This window comes from Sarcophilus harrisii, chromosome 2 (assembly GCF_902635505.1).
Source record: "Sarcophilus harrisii chromosome 2, mSarHar1.11, whole genome shotgun sequence".
Classification (NCBI taxonomy): domain Eukaryota; kingdom Metazoa; phylum Chordata; class Mammalia; order Dasyuromorphia; family Dasyuridae; genus Sarcophilus; species Sarcophilus harrisii.
The window spans coordinates 108,239,968-108,265,646 of NC_045427.1; the positions used below are offsets into that span (position 1 = coordinate 108,239,968).

Below are 25,679 nucleotides of genomic sequence, written 5' to 3' on the forward strand. Positions count from 1 at the left end.
TATTTCAAGCTGCTTCAAATAAAACCATAGTCACTACTGTTTGTATTAATTGCCATGCATATAAATATTGAAACAAGAGACTTCAGCTTTGCTTGCTGGGATTTATTTTGCTAGTTTTTTTTTTTTTTTTTTTTAACATGAATTCAGTTTTTTCAGGGGGTTGATGAAAAATAGTATGAAAAAGATAAGATAGATAAGGTCTTAAGAAATAGTCTTGGGTTGTTTTAATTGTTCTGAATTTTTTTCTGATAATGAATGCTTTTCAAAGTTATGTCTTTAGATTTTTATATAAGCATACTTTTATGTGATATCAAGAAAAAAAAATGAAGCCAAATGAAATGGAAGATAAGTGATTTATCTTTTACCTTCAAAAGAAGTCATGTTTTACATATGCGTATGAAGTCATGTTTTACTTATATAAATAAAAAATTATATATGTATTTATACATATAAATATAGATGCACATGTGAACTATGCAATATACATTTCATAGCCCATGATTGTGGTCTTGTGGTATTTTGAGTATTTTTTTCTTTTTCAGAAAGTATAATGTTAGATCATCTTAATGAGGTGAAATAATGTCAAGACCCATGAGAAAATTTAAGAAAAAAGCGAAATTGTACATATCTCTTCATTCAAAAAGTATTAAGCATTTGCTGTGTGCCAGGTACTATAGGTACTAAGTCTGAGAAGACATACAGAAACCTCAAGGAACATATATTCCATTAGCAGAAACAGTTTGTACATAGAAAATGAAATATAAAATGTATACAGATAATTTCCAGGGGAGGGGGGGGAAGGGGAGAGTTGGGATTAAAAACTGGGAGGATCAGGATACCTGTGAATTGAACTTAAACATTTTCAGGAAGCAGGTTTCTAGGGGGAGGTGAGGAAGGAGAAAATCCTGTTTGAAGAACAGCAAACAATCGAGATTGTCTAGAATCAGTCAAGAAGAATGAATTTATGTATCTAAAATGTGTTAGGCATTTTAGGCATGATGCTAGGTGCTACAAATATAAGTACAAAAGATGAATTTCTACTCTTTAAAAAACTTATATTTAAAAAAAAAAAAAGTCAGCTGAAATCCGCCTCTCCTTCCCACATCTCCTTTCCACATCTCCTTTCTCCCACTGCTATTGAAAAGAAAAGAAAAGGCTACCATTCCAACTACATACGCACACACATAGCTCATTCTACAATTTGGAGCTTTCATTTCTCTATCTGGAAGTGAGTAGTATGGTCCATTAATTAGTCTTCTGGAATCATGATTGAAGATTACACTGATCAAAATCCCTAATTCTTTCAAAGCTATTTGTCCTTATTGCTTGCTGTCAGTGTACACATTCTTCCTCTGGTTCTCTTTGCTTCACTCTTAATCAGTTCATGCAAGTCTTCCCAAATTTCTCTGAAACTAATTCCATTATTATGAGACAAAAATATTCCTTTTATATACTATTAAGTTGTTTGGCTGTTACCCAGTTTACAGGTATCCTCTCAGATTTCCATTCTTTGCCACATCAAAAGGAGCTATATTTTATACATCCTTAGAGTTAATTTAGCCAGTGGACAGAGAGCCAGGCCTGAAATAAACAAGTTCATTTTTCCAAGATCAAATCTGGCATCATCCTAGCTGTGTGTGATCCTGAGCATGTCACTTAACCTTATCTGCTTTAGTTTTCTCATCTATAAAATGAGCTGGAGAAGGATATGGCAAACTACTCCAGTATTTTTGCTAAGAAAATCCCAAATGAGGCCATGAAGGGTCAGATAATGACTGAAACAACAAATGTTTATTTTGCTTGTGATATTCTTAAACCATCCTCTCATTCATTCCCAGTCGTCTGGCTTCCCTGTTAAATAAATTGTGTTTTTGTAACTAAATCTGTGTGTGTCAAATTCCCTTTTTTAACTTTTTGAGATGACAGTGAAGTACATGTGTCAGCCAATTCTTCCACAGTTCTTTCCTCCATGTTTATGTACATGTCTACATGTACACCTTGATTTTGTGAGATGACTCGCCCTCATCTTCTCTTACCCACTCCCCCACCTCCAGTGTATTATTCTTCCTCTATGCCTTCTTTTTTTAAGCTTTTTATTTTCAAAATATGTACATAGATAAATTTTCAATACTCACCCTTGCAAAACCTTGTTTTCCAAATTTTTTCTCCTTTCCTTCCCCCTACTTCCTCCCTTAGATGGCAAGTAATCCAATATATGTTAAACATGTGCAGTTCTTCTATACATATTTCTACAGTTAGCAATGCAACACAAGAAAAATCAGATCAAAAAAGGAAAAAATTGAGAAAGAAAACAAAGCAAGCAAACAACAAAAGTGAAAAATACTCAGTTCCTACTGCCCTTTCTCTGGATGCAGATGGCTCTTTCCATCACATGACTATTGGAATTAATCTGAATCATCTCATTGTTGAAAAGAGCTACATCCATCTGAATTGATCATCATATAATCTTATTGTTGCCATGTACTATGTTCTAGGCTCTACTCACTTCACTTAGTATCAATTCATGTCTCTACAAGCCTTCTGAAATCATCATGCTGATCATTTCTTATAGAACACTAATATTCTATTATATTCATAAATTCTATTTAGCCATTCCCCAACTGATGAGCATCCATTCATTTTCCAGTTCCTTGCCACTACAAAAAGGGCTTCTATAAATATTTTTGCACATGTGGATCCTTTCCCTTTTTTAATGACCTCTTTAGGGTACAGATCCAGTAGAGACACTGCTGGGTCAAAGGGTATATTAAGATACTTAAAAAATTATCAGGATATAACAGAATAATTCTTTAATTAGTCACTCTTGTGTCCCCTAATGAAAGGGTTCAGTGGAAATACCTGTATCAATTCTTCATCTTAAAATGTAAGCAGTTTATGTTTTGTTCTTTAATCTTTTTTTGTTTGTTTGTTTTTGTTTTTAATGTTTCTTTGAACTCCTGTGTTTGGACTTCACTATTTCTACCTGGCTCTGGATTTTATATCAGCAGTGCTTGGAAATCCTCTATTTCATTAAAATTCCTCTTTTTATTTTTAAGAATCATATCTGATCTTGTTGTTTGATTTTGTATTTTAACCTGGAAGCTATGGGTTTGGCTATAAATGTACTTGGGAGTTTTCATTTTGGATATTCTTTTGAAAGGTTACCACAGATTCTTTCTATTTCTACTCTGCCCTCTGGTTCTTAGAGATCCAGGCAGTTTTCTTTTAAGATTTTATGAAATATGAAGTTATTGTTTTGGTCATGGCATTTAAGTAGTCAATTCTTAAATATTTTTCTCAATTTGTTTTCTAGATGAGTTGTTTTTGCTTTTGACTTTGTTTTATTATTTCTTGTTGTCAAGTGGAGTCACTGACTTTATTTGGTCCATTCTATTTTTCCAGGAGTTTGTTGATTAGTCAAGGTTTTGTATCTTTTGTGTCAAACTGTTAAGTTACCTTTCCAATAATTGCTTCTATAATTCATTTCTTTTCCAATTTTCCCCCTCTAGAACTCTCATTTCATTGACAAGTATTTTTAACTTTAAAAAATATATATTATTGCTTCATTTCTTCCAGGAATTCTTGTTGAATTTGTACATATACAGTATTTTTATTTGAGGCTTTGCTTGTAGATATTTTGGAATTTTCCTGTGCTTGCCTTAAACATCCCTGTCACTATAATAAGCTTTGAAGTGAAATTCTTCTTTCTCCTCCTCCTCTTCCTCCTCCCTCTCCCCTTTGACTTCGGCTTTGCTGTTAGGGCCGGGCATTGTGCCTCTCTGGAGATAACTGGGCTGATTTGTTGCTACTTTTTAAAGAATTAGAGGGTTATAATGATTATCAGGGTACACTTAAGCTAGGAATCTGCAAGCTTTCAGTATTCCCACGATGGTCTGATCTAGAGTAAAGTTTTATTGCTGCCTCCTTGGTATAAGCTATGTGATTTTCTGACCTGGGTTTGGTTCTTGGAAATAATAGAATGTTGCTGGATTCAGATAGGAAACTCTGCTATTTCAGTGACAGAAGTATGGGTTTCTCTTGGATTAGAAATTCTTGCCATTGTTATTCCTTTGTAGATTTAAGATCCACTTGCTTGCTGCTAATGCTCACTTCTGAACTTGCTTCTTTCTCAATTCACTTTCCAGGGCCTCCCCACTTAGGAATCCCACCCCTGAAAATAAGAACTTTCATCACTATGCTATGTATCTTTGCCCTGGAATTGGATAGTGGGTACCTATCTTCATTGAAATGCTCTATTATGAGTCTACAAACATCCTGATATAAAGGTCTTAAACTTCTTGTTTTGGTCAACAGTCTCCTGTGCCGGAATGTTCTACAAATAGTTCTCTTAGCAAATTACCATTCCCAGTGCCCACAGCCTTTTTTGTCTCTCCACATTGATCTGGGCTGGAAAAGTAAGTCATTGTGATCTTGTTTGGATTTCACCATCCAGATTAATTCTGGTGTGTTTTCTGGATCTATTTGGAATACTGTTTGGAAGAGTGTGTGTGTGTGTGCTGTGTGTGTACATGTACATGAAGAAGCATTAACAAGTAATGAGGCAAAAAGGTAAGTTGAAGCAAGATTGTAAAAAGCCTTTAAATGCCAGACTGGGGAATTTATATTTTAATTATAGAGCCAAGAGAAGTCACTGGAGCTTCTTGGGGTCAGGAGGACGATAATTAAAAATTTGTTTTTACATAATCATAAATTTTGAGAGAAGGAACCTCAGTGCCCAATTTAAGTTAAACCCAAGCACCAAAAGAAACCTTCTAGTGTGCTCATCAAGCAGTTAGTGTAGCTTATCCTTGAAGACCTCCAAGGAAGGAGAATTTACCACTTTTGGTGGTAAATTACCAGTCTATTCTGCTTTTTTAACAAGTCACATTGTTGTTGGCTCTCTGTGACTTCTACTCACTGTTTCTGGTTCTGGCCTCTGGGACCAAATATCCCTGTTTGCTTTAACCAAATCCTTCTGTGATATGAACTCAAGGTCCTTTACCATCTTTTGTACTCATTTTCTCTCTAGTTTATTAGTGGTACCTAGAACTAAAAAAACACCAGGTGAGATCTAATGGACATGATACAGTGGAACTATTGTTTACTTTTTTTCTTGGTTGCTATGTCTTTCTTTAATACAGCCTAGTAAAGAATCAATGTTTTTGTTTTTGTTTTTGTTTTGGCTTCCACATCACACTGGTGATTTACATTGAACTTGTATTCTCCTAAAGTCTTTCAGGACAACTGATGTCCCCAGCCATGCTTCCCACTCCATCTTGTAATTGTGAATGAATTTGATTTTTTGGTATCCAAGTGCAAGACTTTACATTTATCTTGCTTATTAAATTTATCTCAATAAATCCTGTCCAGTACTCTACTTAGTTATCTCTACTAGCTTTGTGTCAAATGCAAACAAGTGTGCCTTTATTCAAGTCATTGATAAAAATAGCAACAGGACAAATGAAGATTCCCTTGAGAGCCTCACTGAAGACATCATTCTATGTTTATATTGAACTATGAACACCTTATTTTGGAGTCTAGCCATTCATCCAGTTGTGAATCTCTCCATCTTATCCACAATAATAGCATGATATCTTTTATCAGAAGCTTTTCTAAATTCCACTTACAATCCATCCATAGCATTTCCCCTTACCTACTAGTTAGTAATCCCGTTAAAATAAAAAAGGAGTTTGATTTTTAGCCAAGATGGGTTCTTGATGAAACTCTGCTAGCTGTTTGTAATCAACACTTATCTTTCTTGATATTCAGCAACCATCTCTTTAGTGATACTTTGTAGAATTTTCCCAGAAGTTGGTCTCTGTGGTCTATTTTTTTGCAACCCCACCCCTTTTTAAAAATTTGAGACATTTTCCCATATCCAGTTTTGTGATAGCTTTAGAAATACCAATTTGGCAGCTTCATAGCAGACAGATTGAAGAAGAAAGAGAGGGGAAGCAGGAAAACCCATTAGTATGTTACAGTAGTAGTAGTCCAGATGAAAGATGATTAGAATCTGACCTGGGTAGTGGCTATTTTAGAGAAGAGACAACTTAGGATACATGCTATATTGTAGAAATTGAATCAATAAAACTGGGAAACTGATTCGGACATAAGAGAGACTGACTTGAAGTTTCCATTTCCAATTTTCCAGAGCAATAGTGGTGCCTACCACAGGGATGGTATTTGGAAGGGTGTTGTTTTAAATGCTTATGGGACATCCCATTTGAAGATGTTGAACAGTGTTAAGATCGTATATTTTAAGATCAGCACGAGACAGGAATTCAGGTTAGGGGAAAATCGTCAGTCTTTATTCTCAGTGAAGAAGGATCGGAGGTGGAAGAGAATCGGCGATAGCAATGTGTGCAGCTGAGTCAAGAAGCTAGCTCGACCAGCAGCCACACAACCAGCAGCTCGGAGTCTCGAACTCAGCCCAATCTCTCCCAGCTTGTCTTCTTCCCTCTCTGCCTCCACCCACCAAAATCGTCATTTCCTATACAACACATCAGGACTTGCAAGGAGAGTGGGCAGGGACCATTCTTAATCCAATCATGTATATTAATAGAGTATAGCCCAATTACTATCTAGCCTCATGTACTTGGGACCTCAGTGCATCAGCTCAAACCTCAGCCCATTACAAACAGGAGCGTAGATCCATAGTTTTTCAGGAAATGGCAGTGAGGAGGGAATTGGTAGATGGGGACTTAATGATGCAAAAAAAAAATTATGATTTTATATTTAATCCTCTTTTCTGTTCTTTTGGATGTTGAAGTGTTGGTGTTTGATAAATTATTTAAGTTCATAAAAAAAAAAAAAGAGAGAGAGAAAATACAGAGAATAAGAGTCAAGGAAGGGGGGAATACTTGTTTGTATAACAGCTACTATGTGCCAGATACTATGCTAAATATTTCACAATTATTATCTCTTTTAATTCTCATAACCATCCTGGGAAGTAAGTGTTAGCATTATCCCTGTTTTATATAAGTTGAATAAACTAAGCAAAACAGGGATGAAGTAACTTGTCCAGGCTCACATAGGTAGTAGTCGAGATTTAAAAATTTTAAATGAAATCCTGTCAGACCAAAGCATTTCACCAAGGAATCATTCATTATAACCAATTTGGATTTATACCAAGGAGCAAGGATGTTTTACTATCAGGGAAAGTCAGCATAATTAATCACATACAAACAAAAAACATTCAAAACCATTTGACGACCTCAATAAGTCTCGAGGAAAAAGGCTTTGAACAAATACAGTACTCATTTATCCTCAAAAATCTACAAAATATAGGCATAAAGGGACCTTTTAAAAATATCATTAAAAATATCTGAAACCAAAATCAAGGGTCATGTAAAATAGGCATAACTAGAACCTTTTATGATAAATGTGGCAGTAAAGCAGTGATGTCCACTCTTGTTTGATACAGTTCCAAAAATTTTAGCAATAGCAAATGGAAGGGAATTAAAGGCATTGTTGTTCAGTATTTTTCGGTTGTTTTTCAGTGTTGTCTGATTTTTCATGACCCTATTTGGGATTTTTTTGGCAAAAATACTCAAATGGTTTGCCATTTGCTTCTCCAGCTTATTTTACAGATTGAGGAAATTGGAGCAAACAGGATTAAGTGACTTGCCTAGAGTCACACAGTTAATGAGTTTTCCTGACTCCAGGCCTGGTACTCTATCTACTTTACCAGGTCCCAGCCTTTAAGGGATAAAGATAGTTTAAAAGGAGATAAAACTATCCATATTTGATATGATAGCTTACTTTAAAAATCTTAGGGAATTAAAGAAAACACTCATTGAAATAATAGCTTTAACTTAGTTGTTAAATCAACTGCATTTTAATGTAATAATAGTAAAATTAAAAAGGCAATAATAGAAAGGGAAATCTCAATCTAAATAACTACAAAATACATAAGATATCTTTGAATCAGCCTATAAGAGCACTCAAAATACTTTGTGAGAATATTCAGTGCTAACAGCTGACCTGTGTCAGTATAATAAAAATGATAATTTAGATTATTGTTTTAAGGTTCTGTCAGTTAAATTATCAAAGGGGTCCTCTACTTAATTTTTTTTCCCACTTATGGCTCTTTGTTGCCTGAGAAATTTTTATATAACCCCATGTATAAATTATATAAAATAGGTATTCAAATCAAACATGTACTGAGTGACTTCCACATTCAGTTATGAGAATCCATGTGGGGTTTAGAAGTTTAAGAAGCTGGGCTCTACAGAACTTGATAAAATAATTAGAAAATCCATTTGGAAAAATAAAAGATCCCCTCATCCCTTCCAAAAGATCTAGATTATCAAAAGGAAAAATGAAAAGAGGTGGGAACAAAAGGGGAATAGTACTTCTGGAACTCAAACTGATGAAATAAAGTTAAAACCATATGCTGTTGGTTAAAAAATAGATTGATGAATGGAACAAACTAGATAAGGGGAATTCAGAAATGTTGAAACTTAATAACCTAGTGTTTGATAAATGAGAAAAAGTAAATTACTTAGGAAAGAGCTCCCTATTTGATAAAAACTGCTGGGAAAATAGAAAATAGTCTGGAAGAAATTAGACTGCCACCTAATACCATATTCCACAATACCTTCTAAATGGATATATGAACTTAGTATCAAAGATTATATTACAAAAATAAAAATAAATAGAAAGAGATAATACACTTTTCACAACTATGGGTAAGAGACATATTCTTAACCAAATAAGAGATAAGAGATAATTAACAAAAAAATAAAATAGACAAATTTGATTACATGAGACTGAAAAGCTACTGCACAAATAAAATTAATCTACTTGGGATAACAAATGAAATACGTGTAGTAGGGGGAAAATCTTTAAAAAACAATTGATAAATATATAAAACCAAAAATCTCCCAGTAGATAGATGGTCAGAGGAGATGAAGAGGCAGTTCTTAGAAGAAAAATTGCCAACTATTAACAGCCATTTGAAAGAAATTGGGTTATTTTGATTTATATTTATTTATTATTATTATTTATATTTATTTATTATTGATTTCATCTCTTAGTTTGAAATTGGCAAAGATCACAAAATATAGGACTAATCAATGTTAGAGGAATTGTGGGAATTATATTGTTTGATGGTGTTATGAATCAGTACAACCAATTTTTTAAATTCAAGCTTTTTGTTTTCAAAACATGTATAGATAATTTTCAACATTTCATTCTTGTAAAACCTTGTGTTCCAAATTTTTCCCTTCCCGCCCCCGCTGTAGATGGCAAGTGATTCAGTACGTTAAATATGTGCAATTCTTCTATACATATTTCTGCAGTTATCATGCTACACAAGAAAAATCAGATCAAAAAGGAGAAAGAAAACAAAATGCAAGCAAATAACAACAAAAGTGAAAATATTATGTTGTGATCCACATTTCTCTCTCTGCGTGAAAATGGCTCTCTTCATCACAAAACCATTGGAACTAGCCTGAATCACTTTGCTCTTGAAAAGAGCTACATCCATTAGAATTGATCATTGTATAATTTTGCTATTGCAGTATACAATGTTCTAGCTCTACTCACTTTACTTAGCATAAGTTCATATAAGTCTTTGCAGGTCTCTCTGAAATCTTCCTGCTGATCGTTTCTTATAGAACAGTAATATTCCATAACATTCCTATACCTTAATTTACTCAGCCATTCTCCAACTGATGGGCATCCACTCATTTTCCAGTTCCTTGCCATTACAAAAAGAGCTACTACAAACATTTTTGCATGTGTGGATCCTTTTCCCTTTTTTATGCTCTTTGGGATACAGGCCCAGTAGAGACACTGCGGGATCAAAGGGTATGCACAGTTTGATAGCCCCTTGGACATATTTCCAAATTTCTCTTGAGTGGTCAGATCAATTCATAACTCCACCAGCAATGTATTAGTTTTTCCTCATCCCCTCCAAAAGTAATCATCTTTTCCTGTCATCTTAGCCAATCAGAGATCTGTAGTGGCAGTGCAACCATTTTGAAAGCAATTTAGAGTTCTACATATAGAGAAACTAAAATGTCCATACCTTTGATTAAAAAAAAAATTCTGTTAACTATATTTATACCCCAATGTATAGGAGGTCATGTATAGGAAGAAAGTCCCAATAAACATCAAAATATAGCAACATTTTTTTGTGTTGGGAAAGAACTGGGGAATGGCTAAATAAATTGTGGTATATGAATATAGCACAGTGTTATTGTGCTATAAGAAATGAAGAATGTGATACATCCAGAAAATATGGGAAGGTCTATATGAATTGATGAAGAGTGAAGTAAGCAGAGAGAGGAAATTACTAATGAGTAGTACAATAAAAAGTGAAAGAATAGTTTAAAAACTGAATATTGCAAAATTATGAAGAAAAACCATGACTTGAAAGAAAAGATACGAGAAGATAACGCCATCCTATTTCGCAGAGGTAAAAGGTTCACGAATATACATTGCATATATTTTCAAGTTTTTTTGATATATTAAAAAGATGTGCTGATTCCCTCTTTGGGTTTATAAATATTTGTAGTATAGGATGGTTCTTTGAAAGAGGGAGAGATACTGGTGGAAATTATGATGGTTGACAGAAAAAGATAACAAAAATTATTTTCAAAAGAATAAAGTAGATTATAATTTTGAATGTGTATTATAGCTAGGGATTATTTGATATAATCTTATGAGGGAACTAATTTTCTGTTTTTAAAATATTTCCTTAAATTTTTTGATAGTCATTTAAACATTTCTGTATCAGCAGATTTTTTTTTTAAAACAGTTGTGAGGTTTTTGTTCAACTATAAGTTATGTAAAAAATATGTTGCATATTGCAAGAGATTTTCCTTTTATTACTAAAGAAGTACAATAATTTTATTATGTATAATATAGCTAATACATTTAAAATCCTTCTAAGAGTTTTTCTTCTGAAAAATAATTTTCAAGTGGCATGATCCATTGTTAATAATAATATATCACACACAAGTACCAGACCACAAAACCAAAGATTCAGAATTTTAAAAACCTTTTGGAGGTCATTTCGTCCTTGCCCCTCAATTTGACAGATGAAAAAATTTATCTGGAGAGAATAGATTATTTGTCCAAAACAATGGAAATAACCTATAGCAGAATCAAAATTGGAACCCAAGTCCTCCAATTTCCAATCTAGCATTCTCTCAATGTAGCACACTGTCTTGTGCTTCTCCTGATGATAGAGTAAGTTAAGAGAGCAGTACAGGAGTATCTTATGTAGAACAAGAAACGAGGAACTGCCTCTTTGCTCTTCACTTCGTGTTGTATAATTTGAAGTTCAGCTTTAATATATACACATAGAGTTGGGGGCAGATGGTATAAACTCTTTGTGGTCAGAAACTTGTCTTGCTTTTGCATTTTAGTCTCCAGTTCTGGCATATTAAAGGTGCTTCAGAGTGCTCGTTTATGGTCGGATTAAGAATTTCTATATACACATTCAGTTATACAATAATAACCTAAATTAATAATATCCTTTGGAGACAAGATCTTTTCTAAAACAGTTGGCTCAAAATGTTTGTGGCAGCCCTGTTTGTAGTGGCTAGAAGCTGGAAACTGAGTGGATGCCCATCAATTGGAGAATGGTTGGGTAAATTGTGGTATATGAATGTTATGGAATATTATTGTTCTGTAAGAAATGACCAGCAAGATGAATACAGAGAAGCTTGGAGAGAATTACATGAACTGATGCTAAATGAAATGAGCAGAACCAAGAGATCATTATATACGTCAACAGCGATACTGTATGAAGATGTAATCTGATGGAAGTGGATTTCTTTGACAAAGAGACCTAATTCAGTTTCAGTTGATCAATGATGGACAGAAGAAGAAGAAAAAAAAACACTGGGAAATGAATGTAAACTGTTTGCATTTTATTTTTCTTCCCGGGTTATTTCTACCTTCTGAATCCAATTCTTCCTGTACAACAAGAAAACTGTTTGGATCTGCACACATACATTGTATCTAGGATACACTAGGACATATTCAACATATATAGGACTGCTTGCCATCTAGGGGAGGGGGGTGGAGGGTGGGAGGGAAAAATCGGAACAGAAGTGAGTGCAAAGGATAATGTTGTTTAAAAAAAAAAAATTACCCTGGCATGGATACTGTCAATAAAAAGTTACTATAATAAAAAATAAATAAATAAATAAAAATAAAACAGTTGGCTCGAGGTGGAAAAGATTATATAGGTTTGGTCTAATTGCACTAATTAGCAGCAGTGACTAAAAAAGGGGAAATGACTGTCTTTCTCAAGAGCCAAGTCTGAATCTACCTGACAGACAGAAAGTATTCCTATGGCTCACATAAAAAAGTAAGAGAGGTGTTACCAAGGCTGATATTGACTAGACTAGAAATTCTGAACTACTTTTCTTGGTCCCAAACACCTTTTCTCAGAATCATTTTTTTTTTTTTTTAGATTAATCTTTTTTTTTTTTTTTTTTAACTTTTTATTTACAAGTATATGCATTGGTAATTTTACAGCATTGACAATTGCCAAACTTTTTGTTCCAATTTTTCCCCTCCTTCCCCCCACCCCCTCCCCTAGATGGCAGGATGACCAGTAAATGTTAAATATATTAAAGTATAAATTAAATACAAAATAAGTATACATGACCAAACCATTATTTTGCTGTACAAAAAGAATCGGACTCTGAAATATTGTACAATTAGCCTGTTTAGGAAATCCAAAATGCCGGCAGGCAAAAATATAGGGATTGGGAATTCGATGTACTGGTTCTTAGTCATCTCCCAGAGTTCTTTCTTTCGCTGGGTGTAGCTGGTTCAGTTCATTACTGCTCCATTGGAACTGATTTGGTTCATCTCATTGCTGAAAATGGCCAGGTCTATCAGAATTAATCATCATATAGTATTGTTGTTGAAATATATGATGATCTCCTGGCCCTTCTTGTTTCACTCAGCATCAGTTCGTGTAAGTCTCTCCAGGCCTTTCTCTCAGAATCACTTTTAAAGGTATAATAGAAAATATGTAGAATTACAAAGAAAACCAATTATAATTGTAACTTCACATTATGGAGTTTAGGGCACACAATACCTGCATGATCTAAAAACTCTATGTAAAATTTTTTGGCCCTCCCTTGCTACCTGAAAAAAAATCTGAATTACTATAGTTCTAAAAAATTAAAATATGTTGGTATTATATAGTACCGCACATATCTTAGCATTTCTGAGTTTTTAAACTTTCTGTGGGTCATCTGTGGCTTCCGCAAAAGTCTGAAAAAATTCCCATTTAATGTCTTATGCCAACTTGCAATATATCAAAACCAATGGAAAAAGTTGTGATATGGAAAGGATAACAGTATGTTGAAATATAGCTAGCAAAATGGTTTTTTTGTTTTTAAATTCGTGGACCTGAGGTGAAGACCATCTTTATAAAATTCTTGAGTGTCTTCTGGATAAGGATCTTGTCTAGCTAAATTTAACACTTTAATGCTTGTCACCATTACCACTAGTCTGAGTAAAACTGAAATAATTTCTTTTCTTTGCACTGTTCCTGGTGATGAATTATATATTCATATTCACAATTGCTTTATAAACCAGAAAAACATGTTCAGTGCTAAATTGACTCCTAAGGACTTCTAAGTCCTGCAGAAGTTCTGAACAGATCTGTGAGTAGACAAGACAAAATGTTTCATGAATGAAATGGATCTTGAACTAGATTTGAAGGATGATTACCATCTAACTAGATAAAGAGAAGAAAGAGGGAAAGAACCAGGTGAAAGGGTAAGGTGATTGAAGCCATGAGTTTCATAAGGATGAGTATGACAATTTATCAGAGTGAAAGGCTTATCCTAGAGAGAAGTAAATGTGGATTATAGTGTGGAGAATGTTAAAACTACATAGAGAAATTTAGACTTGATATTGCAAGAAATTGGAAGTTACTGAAAACTGATCAGTGTACTGCCATGATGAAAATGATGCTAAAAAATTTTACTGCTATTGATTGGCAGGATAAATTGTAGAGGGGAAGGATCAATGATACGACCTAGAAGATTCCTTAATTAAGTCAATGACCTGATGATTAAAGTCAAAGGTAGAAAGGGACAGATTGTTTGAAGGAAAAAAAAATGAAATTAATAAAGACTGAATGGTAGAGACAGAATGAGATAAATCAGAGGTTGACTTTGTGATTGTGAGCCTGGTTAAATGATAAAATGATGTTATTGGTAGAAACAAGGATGCATTAAGAGGAAGGTAGTTTTGGGAAGGTGAGAAGTTTTACCCCATATCTATTGAGTTTGATATGAACTGAAGAAGTCTGATGGAGTTTTCTATTTGAAAATAAATAACTAGGTCTTAGTTGAGAATAGAACTAGAATATCAACTTGAATGTCATTTGCATGAAGAGGATAGTTAAAACCAGGAAGAATACAAGGAAGACACTTAATAAGGAACAGGGGGAGATGGGGTGTAGGAAAAGATCCTATAATTCCGTCAGTGGTGATTTTCAGAAAAGTGTGTGAGTACATTGGAAACAAAGCCAGACTGAAAGTAAATGGAGATTTGGAGATGAAGGAGAATAGAGACAACTTATATGAAAAGTAGCATCTAAAGGAAAGAAATAGGATTATTGTTATATTGAACAATAATGCCAAGCCAAGGTGTTTTCTCTTTCTCCTTCCTACCTCCAGGTTAGATAATGAAGATATATTGTTTAAATGGGGGAAGAGGAGCCAAACACACTTAGAAAGTTTGAAGAAGATAATGATTGGAGCAAGATCCTGCAGGAACCAAAAAGAATTGTATTCTTGAACATAGTTAATGGTTTAGTTTTAAGAGAAAGGAGTCTCTTCCTTGGAGCCTAGAAGAAAGAATTAGAGGATTGATATAGAGAAAAGTATGTGGTAATGGAGAAAGCAAATGAGGGATACCTACTTAATTATTTTAATTGACTTAGTGAAAAAGGTCTTCATTATCTTTCCTGGAGGTAGGAAGGAGAAATAAGGAAATTGAGGTATATTCCCATGGTGACTTAACCAGGGTCAGGTGCTCATGGTTATCTCCCCATGTGGGACAATAGATGACATGGGACAGAGGGGAAACAAAAAATAGGGGACTTTCCATTTGAATCGCCTCCTTAAGCTGGGTTTGGTTACCATAAAACGTAAAAACAAGAGTGGAGGTCTTCTAGTTACCTTCCTGTGGTTAAGCAAGTGAATTTATAATCCACAGTTCACAGCTCTGGAGCTGTGAATATACAGAACTTATAATCATTACTCCTATGGAATCATATCATACTGATTAATATTGTTTGGAATAAAATAGGGGTCCAATTAATATATCACCTTACATAATTTTCATTTGATTCTCTCAACACTTAAGGTAGGTGTTATTAATCATATTTTATAGATGAGATAAAGGCTAAATGAACTGGTATTTAAATCCACATCTTCATGACTCCTTGTCCTGCACTTACAGAGTTGTCAGAGGAACACCTAATCATGTTATCTAAAATGGTATTAGTAACAAAGTAACAAAATACTTTGCAAATAAAATAATAAGCATTGGTAAGAAATTTTTTTACACATAAAATGACTAAAATAATTCTCTGATCCTTTTTTTCTCCCCAGTTTTAAAAACTTGTATCACCTTAAAAGCATCTCCTAGATAAGGTACTAGGAATTTTGTAAGACTTAAGAACCACACTCACTTCCCCCCTCGCCCCCAGGTGCCCAGTTTTTACTTTTATTTGTTTTTGTTTTTTTAATTGGTAGTGTAGATTTAAAATGAAAATTTGTGTTAGTTGGATTGTCTTAATATTCCCTGTTTCTTTGGAGATATACATGATAGGATATGCTGAACTCATTTTTTTTTTTTTTTTTTTTTTTTTACTTCTAATGCTTTTTGTGTAGGTTGAAGATAGAGCTGTTCTGACTATCCCAAACTATTCTCTTGAGTTCAAGTTGACTGGCATATTTTTGAATCACAAATTTCTTTACTTCTTTATAAGTAGAGGGAGGAGGAATTGTAAAATATTAGTAGTGTATGGCATGAGGAATTTGAATCTACATCTGGTATTTTGTATTTGCCATGTTGTTTGTTTGTTTTGTTGTTGTTGTTTTAGATATCTCAAAAACCTTAGAAATCAGCATTTAGCATTTTTCAAGTTTAAAGATTAAATTTTCTCTACTGTGAAGAATTGCTATTAAAAAGCCTATGTAATTTTCATTAATAATTTTTTTAGTTTTTAAAAAATAATTTTTGTAGTTCATATTATGTTTTTTTATTTGGCATTAATACACAAGATTGAAACTTCATACACAATCAAGTACATTTCATAATTTTTTAAAATTTTATGTTATTCTGTAGTAAGTATTAATATAATTGGGTTTGAGACATTTTAGAAAAAAGCTTTAAGTGTAACTGAAGGGATATGCCAAGAAATATGCATCATTTTGTCATTTAAGATTTTGCAGAATTAAGCTACTTTTTTTTTTTCTTCAATAAGAAAGTTACAGTTAGGTTTTAAAGGACAAGTAGAAGCACTAGGTATGTCATAATTTTTAAAAATAAGTAGATGGTTGAAATAAAATTTAAGTAATTAATTTATTCCCACTATCTTGATAATTTATATTCTTCCTCTTTCATTCCTAGTGTCAACTAGTGTCCCTGTACCAGAAGTATTAAGGAATGTCAATGACTTTTCTTTTTCTGTGATTCATATAAGGCTATAAATCTGAGGCTATTTATTAAAGGTATTGATATTTTCGTCATTGATTGCGTTTTAGAACCATAGCCAAAATTTTTTTACTGATATATTATAAAATTTTTAATTATATAAATATGCATAATATTTTAATGAAATCCTTCCATTTTTAACATAGTAATTAAACACTTCCATCCAAAATCCTAAAACTTAGAACTCTTTCCTGTCTATTGTGATGCAGCTTTTTAAAAATAGTTAATCCTTAAAAGAAAGCCAAAAAAAAAAAAATCTCCACATAATCTTGCTTCACCTTTTAAAATTTTGAGAATTTTAAAACATAATTAGAACAAAAAAATTACTTTTTTTTTTCTTCCTCTTTTTGGGCAGGTATAAATTAATCTTCTAAAAGCAGCTGAACAATGGAACCAGATATCATTCGAATGTACTCTTCATCTCCACCACCATTAGACAATGGAGCTGATGATGATGATGAGGATGAATTTGGAGAATTTGGTGGGTTTTCTGAAGTGAGCCCATCTGGTATAGGATTTGTTGATTTTGATGCACCAGAGTTTACTAATTCTAAGGAAGAATTTATACCTTCAAATCATTTTATGCCTATTCATGGTTTCTCAGAAAATGTAGATAACTTTACAAGCTTTAAGCCCATTAAAAATGGTAATGATAAAGACAGCATTGCTGAACTTCCTAGTCTTATGAAAGAACAATCTGATATTTTACCTTCTACCACCAGCAAAGAAATAATTCAGTCCAGAACTTCAGATGCTTTAATTGACAGTATAGGAAGTCCTGGAGATTTTAATTCAGTAGTAGGGCAGAAAGAGAATGTTGGAACATCTGAAAGTTTCTCTTCTGACAGCTTTAGAATTGATATGAAAGTAGTTAGTCATGACAAGCAAATAGATAGCTGTAATGGTGAGAAACCCACATGTATAGAGATTCTAACAAATGGGTTTGCAGCACTGGACACTGTAAATCCTCAGGGAAAGGAAGATTTAGACATTCTTGACTCAAAGAGAATAAAGAGTCACAGCACTGAACTTCATTTAGACTCTACATCTAGCCCTGCTGAGGAATTTGCAGATTTTGCCACATTTTCCAAAAAGGAAAAGATACAACTGGAAGAAACAAGATGTGAAGTTTTAAATGTCAGAGAAGCACTAACTATTCAGGAAAACAATAAAATAAACAGGATCCATGAAGAAAGTTCTGCAAAACAAGCTTCTTTGGATAGAAGCCGTGAAAATGAAGAAAAGACTCTTGGTCAAGAGAATCAGGTTTGCATTTCAGAAATCAGTGTAGCAAGTAATGAAAAATATGACCCTTCAACACTGGAACAAATTGAATCAAATACAAGCGCACAATCAGCCCTGAATTCAATAGACACAACTGATAACACAGAAATACTTAGTAGGAGAGAACAGTGTGAAACTGTTGAGAAACTTGATTTCTTAACGTTTAAACATGCAGCCCTGTGTATGGACAGTATTAAAACTTCTGAAACCAATGACAACATTAGTTATCGTCCCAAAGAAGAAACTGTTAAATTTACAAACATCCAAAGCACCAGCATAAATCTGACAGAAGAAAATGTTTTGGATAATTCTACAGATTTGAAAAATGGGGATAGTAGTAATGATTTTGTATCTTGTAGCGATATAAATGAAGATGACTTTGGTGACTTTGGCACAGTCAGTGGTGCAACTCCACCTTTCATTAGTGGTACTCAAGATTCAATGAGTGACATAACTTTTGAAGAATCCTCAGAACAGTTTCTACATTTTAGTGAACCGGGTGATGACTTTGGTGATTTTGGGGATACAGATGCTGCTATTTGCCAAGAGGAAATAACATGTTCTCAATTAGAACTGAAACAGACTTCTGATATTGTACCTGAAGGATATGAAGTAACAAGAAAGTCTTCTGTGTCAGGAATTGAACCTCTTTCAGAGATAAAGAATGGTGGTTATGGTCAATTTGAGAATCTTGATTTGGGGCCAAAAATTCAAGATGAGTGCAGTGTTTTTCAAGACCCTGATGATTTTGCCGATTTTAGTTCAGCTGGTCCTAACCAAGCTGTGGATTGGAATGCCTTTGAGGATGAACAGAAAGAAAGTTGCTCTTGGGCAGCATTTGGAGATGAGCAGTCTGTGGAGTCGCCACTTAAAAAAGAGACTTGCCAGTCATATAGGACAGGTGAAAGTATTGTTAGTCCATTGACCCCAAAGACTCACACGATCTCTCTGGCAACTTCTCAAGGAGCAGCTGTTAGTGACCATTCACATGAATCAGCATCTTCAGTTCAGGTAATTTATTATATTTTCCCCTTTTTTTCTAGGATGTGAATTGCTTTGGAAACAGTTCAGATGTTCAAAAGATGTTTTTAATGGATATGTTAAAAATGTTATTTTGACAAATATCTCTTGATAGATTTATAGAATCATTATATTTTTCACTATACTTTTTAGATTGAAAGTGCTAGCTTATATCTAAAGATTTTCTCTTACATGACAAAATGAATTTCTGTGATTACAGAAAATGTTGTTATATTTTAGTTTATAATGTTAGGTGATTATTCCTTTACAAATGCATTTAAAACTTTCCAAAAGTATTAATATGAGATAGCTCAGTCATTACACTGAAACCTCTAATTCTTAACTTCACCTCTTAAAAAAAAAACAAAACAAAACCCACTAAGCATTTAAATTAGGTTTTTGAAGTTTGGTGAGATCCAGAAGTCCATAAATAATAATGTTTGTTTAAAGTTTCCTAGATGAAGCAGAAAAGTAGTAGAGAGTATTTTTTCTTTTGTTCTTTTCTTTCTCTCTTCTTCTTTCTCCTTTAAAAAAAAAAAAAGTTTTTCTTCAGGGATAAAGTGGATGGAAGTTAAAACTATAAGATCTTGTTCAGCAAGTCAGAGAAAAGTAGAACCAGTAATAGATTTTCTTCAAGTTTTCTTGTGCTTGGTCTGACTCTTTTTCCTCTTTACTACATATTATTCCGTGTGTGTGTGTGTGTGTTTGTGTGTTTGTTTGTATCTGTCTGTTTACTTAGACACAGTATCATCCCATGCCGGTCCTCCCTAAGGACATCACAGGCCTCAACCACTTATCCTCTGAGGCTAGAGAGTGCTTGCTCTGAAAGGTTTTCTGCCATCTCAGAGCTCAGCCCCTAAGCACGTAGGGGATCAGAGAACAAACTGTTCTGAAAAATATTTAAGCCACCTATGTCCCAAGCTCCTTGTACCTAAGATACTATGAGGGCCTTTGCTTCTAAGACTTATGAATAGGAGCTAAGTGTCTGTGTAACATAAAATGGGTGGAAACCCACCATTTTTTGAGACTATAGAAGTCAACAATCATTTTTAAGTGCTTACAGTGGAACAGGCATTAGGGATATACATACAAACAAAAAGAAAGGCAGTCTCTGTCCTTAAGGAGCTTAAATTCTAAAAAAGGGGAGGTGACATCCACAAAAGGCTGAGGAATAGGGAGTAGAAAGCTGGGAATAAAAGAATTGACCAGTTGGCTTTTCCTCAAAATTGAGGATTTTATGGGAGAAAGCAGGTGCAAGGGGAATGAAGGTTGGACAGCTTTAGCCCAGCCTCCAAGGACAAGATCACCAACTAATTTTTCCTCAAGCATGGAGGTTCAGAACTGTGAGACTGGCATTCTGGGAAACAGTGAGTGCTCATTCTGACTAACTTAGACATAACAGGTCACTAGATAGTGCCTGCACCTATCACCTGATCATTCACCTTTCTAGAATAAACAGATTTCCAGTTAGAATTCCATTTATCCCCATGCTGAAATGAAAATTCACCATATACTCATCCCTGCCCACCTCAAACATACCCTTCCAGGTCTATATCATCCTCTGCCCTTCAGTGCCTTTGTGCCTTCTGGAATCCTTCCTCTTATAAACAAGTTTCCTTTTATCCTAGATAAAGGATAAAAGGTTTACATTCTTTTCACCTTCTTAAGCTAGCTCTTTCCAGAAAAGTTTGACCCTAGATACCCTGTCTGATACTGGATACCCCATAAATATTGGGCAGGAGGAGCAGGAGGCAGTCAACAAGTACTTAGTAAGCTCTTACTGTGTTTGAAGAACTTTAATAAGAGCCAGGGTTGCAAAAACAAGCAATGAAGTAGGAATATTCCTTGCTCCTCACTTCCAATTCAAGATTGTATTTTTGTATCATCATTCAGTAACCTCACTAAGAGATTCACTCCTGTTTATCAAACTGACTAAGTAAACTCCTTGTCTCAGCCTGCCAAATTCCAGGAGGTTTTCCCTTCCTGAGAAATTCAATACCTAAGTCAGTCTTCCTTTCCAGCTCACCCTTTCAAATTTTAACATCTATATTGATGTCCGCTTTTAAGCTCCGAGGTCATCAGTCCCCAAATTTCACATGACCCCACATATTGATTCTACCACAGCCATACAGTTGTTTCACTTTCATTGTCCAGAACAGTGACATATCTCTAACTATAACCTCCTATCCTTCTGTTTTCTGTGTACCTTTTTGTACCTATTTCTCATCCTGGCCAAGTGAGACCTCCAGGTTTTTTGTTCTTTCCTCCCTAGTCTCCCAGAGCATCGTCCCTTCAGTCTTGAACCTATTATCAACTATTTCACTTATGTATTACTAGTAGGTACCTTTGAATCTGTCACTCTCTTGTCTTAGTGCTAATGAACTGCTTTTCCATTCCTACCTCCATGCTCCATACCATTGTGGAAGAATGTTTTATAACTGCCAACTGGGTTTCCTGCTGGTTATGTTCTTATCATCTGGGCCCTCACTACTGGGTAAAGTGTTTATTTTTTCCCTATTTAATTTGCTGATCACATTTTCCACAGCTGTTCTAAATCGGGTTCATTTTCTTTAGCTTTTCTATGCCACCTCTTTCTCCTTCCCTTATTTTCAGCAGAGGATTTCACATGCTGTTTTACTGAGAAATGAGACCATCCATCTGAAGCTTCTATTCTTCATTCCTTACCTCAAAACCCTACTTTTTCATCATTCTCCCATTTTTTCCCTATTTACTGATGAAAAGGTAAGACTTCTTTTCAAATGTTCCATTTATGCTCTCAATCTTACTCCTTTTTGTTTCCTTTGGGAGTTTTTTCTTTCTATTATCCCCTTTTTTTCTCTCATCTTCAACTTTTCCATAGCCATTGACTTCTTCTCTGTCACATACAAATATTCTCAGATGTTCCCAAGCCTTAAAAAAAACAAACAAAAAAAAAAACTCCAAAATCTAAATCCCTCATGTTCTCACCCTATATTTGTTCTCTCGTTCAGAGCCAAAATCCTAAAATTATATATCCACACAAAGCTCCATTTTCTAGTCTCCCATTTGCCTTTCAATTTTTTGTGGCCTAATTTCCAACCCCGCCACTAGAATAAAATTATTCCTCCCAAGATTACTAGAAAACTTTTAATCATTAAGAAAAGGTTTCTCTCTCTCTCTCTCCCCCACCCCCTTCCCAAGTTCAAATCCATTTTGACTTCTCTATAGCATTTGGCACTTGACCATTAATACCCTTATACTCCATCCCTAACCTAAACTTTTCCTCCTTACTTTCTGTAACACTACACTCATATGGTTCTTTGTCTTTGTTGGATTATCATATTCTTCCTTCTGATTATTAAGTGTGAAGGAGCTTTGTCCAGCTCTCTTCTTTTTCCACTTATTCTCTTTTAGTGCTCCCTTTAGGTTCCCTGAGTTGAATTATTTATGTGTAGATGACTCCAAAGTCAGTATATTTAGCTTTAATTTCTCTTAAACTACAAATCTGACCATCTCTCTTCTTGTCTTCTTCTCTCAATCTCTCCTCCTTTCCCTCTCTCTGTCTTCCCCCTCTCCCCCGTTATCTTTAGGATAAAACATGATCTTCTCTGTCATTTACAGTCCTCCACAATGTTTCCCACCTGCCTTTCCAATCTTAGTTATTTTAGCTTATTCCCCTTGACAAAATCTCTATCCTATTCTAGTTGGACTTCAGTATACTTATATACATATATATGTCATTGAATGTATTTACATACTTTTCACTATCCATGCTAATTTGTCTTATTATCAATCCTTCACTGTCCTTTCAAGCTGTCATTAATTATTCTACACTTTCTTAAAATCAGGCTTCCATTGTTGTGATTGTTCTGTTCTGACATATGTATAAAATTTTTTAAATTGCTAAGTGCAAGTGAATTGGCAGTGACGAGTCACTTGAATTTAGTTGTAAGGTGCTGAAATAATTGCCTCCTTTTTTTGCTTCTGTGTAATACAATGATGCTAACATTACTTAAAAGTTAACTTCTATTATATTTGTTTTTTTGACTGATGAGTTTTACTTAAAATGCCCTTCACCTTGCTATCTTATGTTATAATTCTATATTCAGTACATATTTTACTATTTTGATAAATTTGTTGAAAATACATTTACATTATCTCAAAGAGTTTCCAATTTAATGTTTAAAACCTCACCTTAATTTGAAGGAGAGTAATTGTTTTTGCCGAAATGAAAGTAGATAGAAAGGAGAAGCATTGCTATTTGTGAACTTCCTGCTTAAAATGATGTGATTTAATTAATCTTTGGCACATGTCCTCTATTAAACGTAAACTTGTACTTTCAGCTGTGAAATCTTGATCTTAAGTCAACACATTTCCATTTTAAATTCCAGCAGTGTAAGAAGCATTGTATTGAACATTAAACTTGATTTTTAACCACCTGATCTCAACTTTTAAGGCAGAAAAGTTGTGGCATATCGAGGAAGATCCATAATAATTTCTGTCCTAAATACATGTTTGGAAAGTCAATTCTTAGGAAGTAAGAATTTTTTTCAAGGAAACAATATTATGTCAGTTAAGTTCCTAAGCCAGTCCACAAAAGCCAATTAAACTATAATGTAACTGAAATTCTGTAGTAAAAATCAAATCCCAACCAGAGATACTGGAAACACATAAAATCATTTCTCCTGGGGGGAAAAATGATATTTTTACATAGACAATCACATCTTGGTGGCAAGAACTTCTCTGGGATTCTGAGGAGACTCCCTAAAAGTTGAAATTTTTGTGATTTTCAGCACTTGAGATAATTGAATACACAGTGTTCTGAAACCAAAGTTGACAATCATTATTACTCTAGATGATTATAAACTGAATTACTATAAATATGGATGAGGAACTGGGGAGAGGGCTCTTCATAAAAGAGATGGCATTTTAGTTGGATTTTAATAAAAATTCAGCAGAGAAAGATATGGGAAAGAGGAGGACATTATAAACAAACGAAAGTTGATGGTTGTAAAATGACAGCATGAGATTGGATAGCCTCTAGGATCACTTCCAGTTCTAAATCTATGATCCTGTGAAGATAAAGGTTTTCCCAAGTTTAGTGAAGTGGAAAGACCACTGGACTAAGACTGAGGTGACTTGGAGCCTAATAATCCTGCCTCTGCCCCTAACTAATGTTGTGGACATTTTAGAGTTGGACTTCTATTTTTTGCAAATGTTCGTCATTATCCATGTATATTTTAAGGAAACTATATTTAAAAGTTGTATTTTTTCAGTTAGGAATTCATTTAGGTCATTTGTAAGTTGATCAGCTATTTAATACATGACTTAAATTTATTTCATTTAATAACAAATTTGAGTAAATTGTAAATTATTTGAGAGTTATATAATATACATTAGATTGAAAAAGAATTTAAAATTTAAAAGTTCAGTTTCTTCATAGGAAAAGAGCAACATAGTAAGTTGAACCAGATAAGTAAATCTTAGCAGAAATTCTTAACCTAGGGTATACAGATTTCTTGGGATGGATTTCAGGGAGTCCATGAACTATATGAAAATTTGTGGGGGGGAGGTTGTGGTTTTTTGTTTTTGCATTTTGATGTGTTTCACTATAAATGTATGGTTTGTAAGATTTTATATTTTGCAAATAGAAACATTATTCTGAGAAGAAATCCATTAGTTTTACCTAACTACCAAGGAGGAGAGGATGAATGATAGAAAAAAAAAGATATTAAGAATACTTTCTTTAAATTAAGCAGTCAAAATTTCCTCCCCTTTTCTATCCAACATCTATTGCCTGTTACTATCTGGAATGTAGGATGAAGGAAGACTCCATTACATTTTCAAAGCCAATTTCTAGGGTTAGTGATTCTTTTGATGTTTTATAAAGGTTGAGTTATTGAAAATGAAGATACCCTTTTTCTCCTCCAGTCAGTTTATTCTTTTCTTCTTTAATATCTTGAAAATTATTCCTGATTGCCTTTAAAATTGTCACCTCCATGATAGACTGGGGGTATATATTGTTAATATATTTTATGGATATGACCAATGCAGAAATTTGTTTTGCTAAACTATGCATATTTGTTACAAGGATTTTCTTTTTCTTTTTCAATTGGGGGAGGGAAAAAGGAAAAGTGGGAAAGAGAAAGAAGGTAGATTTTCACTAAAAAAGGTAAAATGAGATTTTTTGAAAGAAGTTTAAAAAAATTTTAAAAGACAAGTATACAATGTCACATTTTTGAACAGAGCCAATTTGGGAATTTTTTTTTCTTTAGTGAGGAGGGAGGTATAGCAAAAATAAATGCTTATTAATTTTTAAAATCTTAAAAATAGAGTATTAAAAAGTTTGTCTTTGTGATGGATTTCTTTCGGATGTATTTTGCCATAGCCTGTTGTTCTACCTTGTAACAACTGTTAATGGCTTTCATTCACAGGGTACATCAAGTCCTGGGATAGGTGTATAATGTTGTTGCCCTAGCAGTGTTGATGAGAAAATAAAATGTTGGCAGATCTGTTCCATTTTAAGTCTGTTTGTATCTTCCTCTTGTTTTCCATCTTCAAATAGTCATTTGACTTAGCTAGATCCCATGCCAAGTTTTTGCAGATTCTCCTCAGATGCTTTCCAGTATTTGGTGCTTATACTACTAAAGTGGCATTAACCCTTGGCTACTGTGCCTCTCCAC

General features: G+C 34.0%; 1 protein-coding gene across 4 annotated transcripts in view; it reads left to right on the top strand.

Moving 5' to 3' along the window:
- Window positions 1-25,679, top strand: part of AFTPH (aftiphilin) — a 90,843-nt gene that overhangs the window by 13,748 nt on the left and 51,416 nt on the right. For 3 of the 4 annotated variants that reach the window (XM_031950568.1, XM_031950569.1, XM_012540174.3), the window contains exon 2: window positions 17,069-19,008. In XM_031950568.1, coding sequence (XP_031806428.1) covers window positions 17,101-19,008 — 1,908 coding nt within the window. In that variant the 5' untranslated portion in view covers window positions 17,069-17,100. Of the gene's footprint in view, window positions 1-16,629; window positions 16,731-17,068; window positions 19,009-25,679 lie in introns of those variants that run through there. The other variant, XM_023494908.2, reaches the window with a different exon arrangement.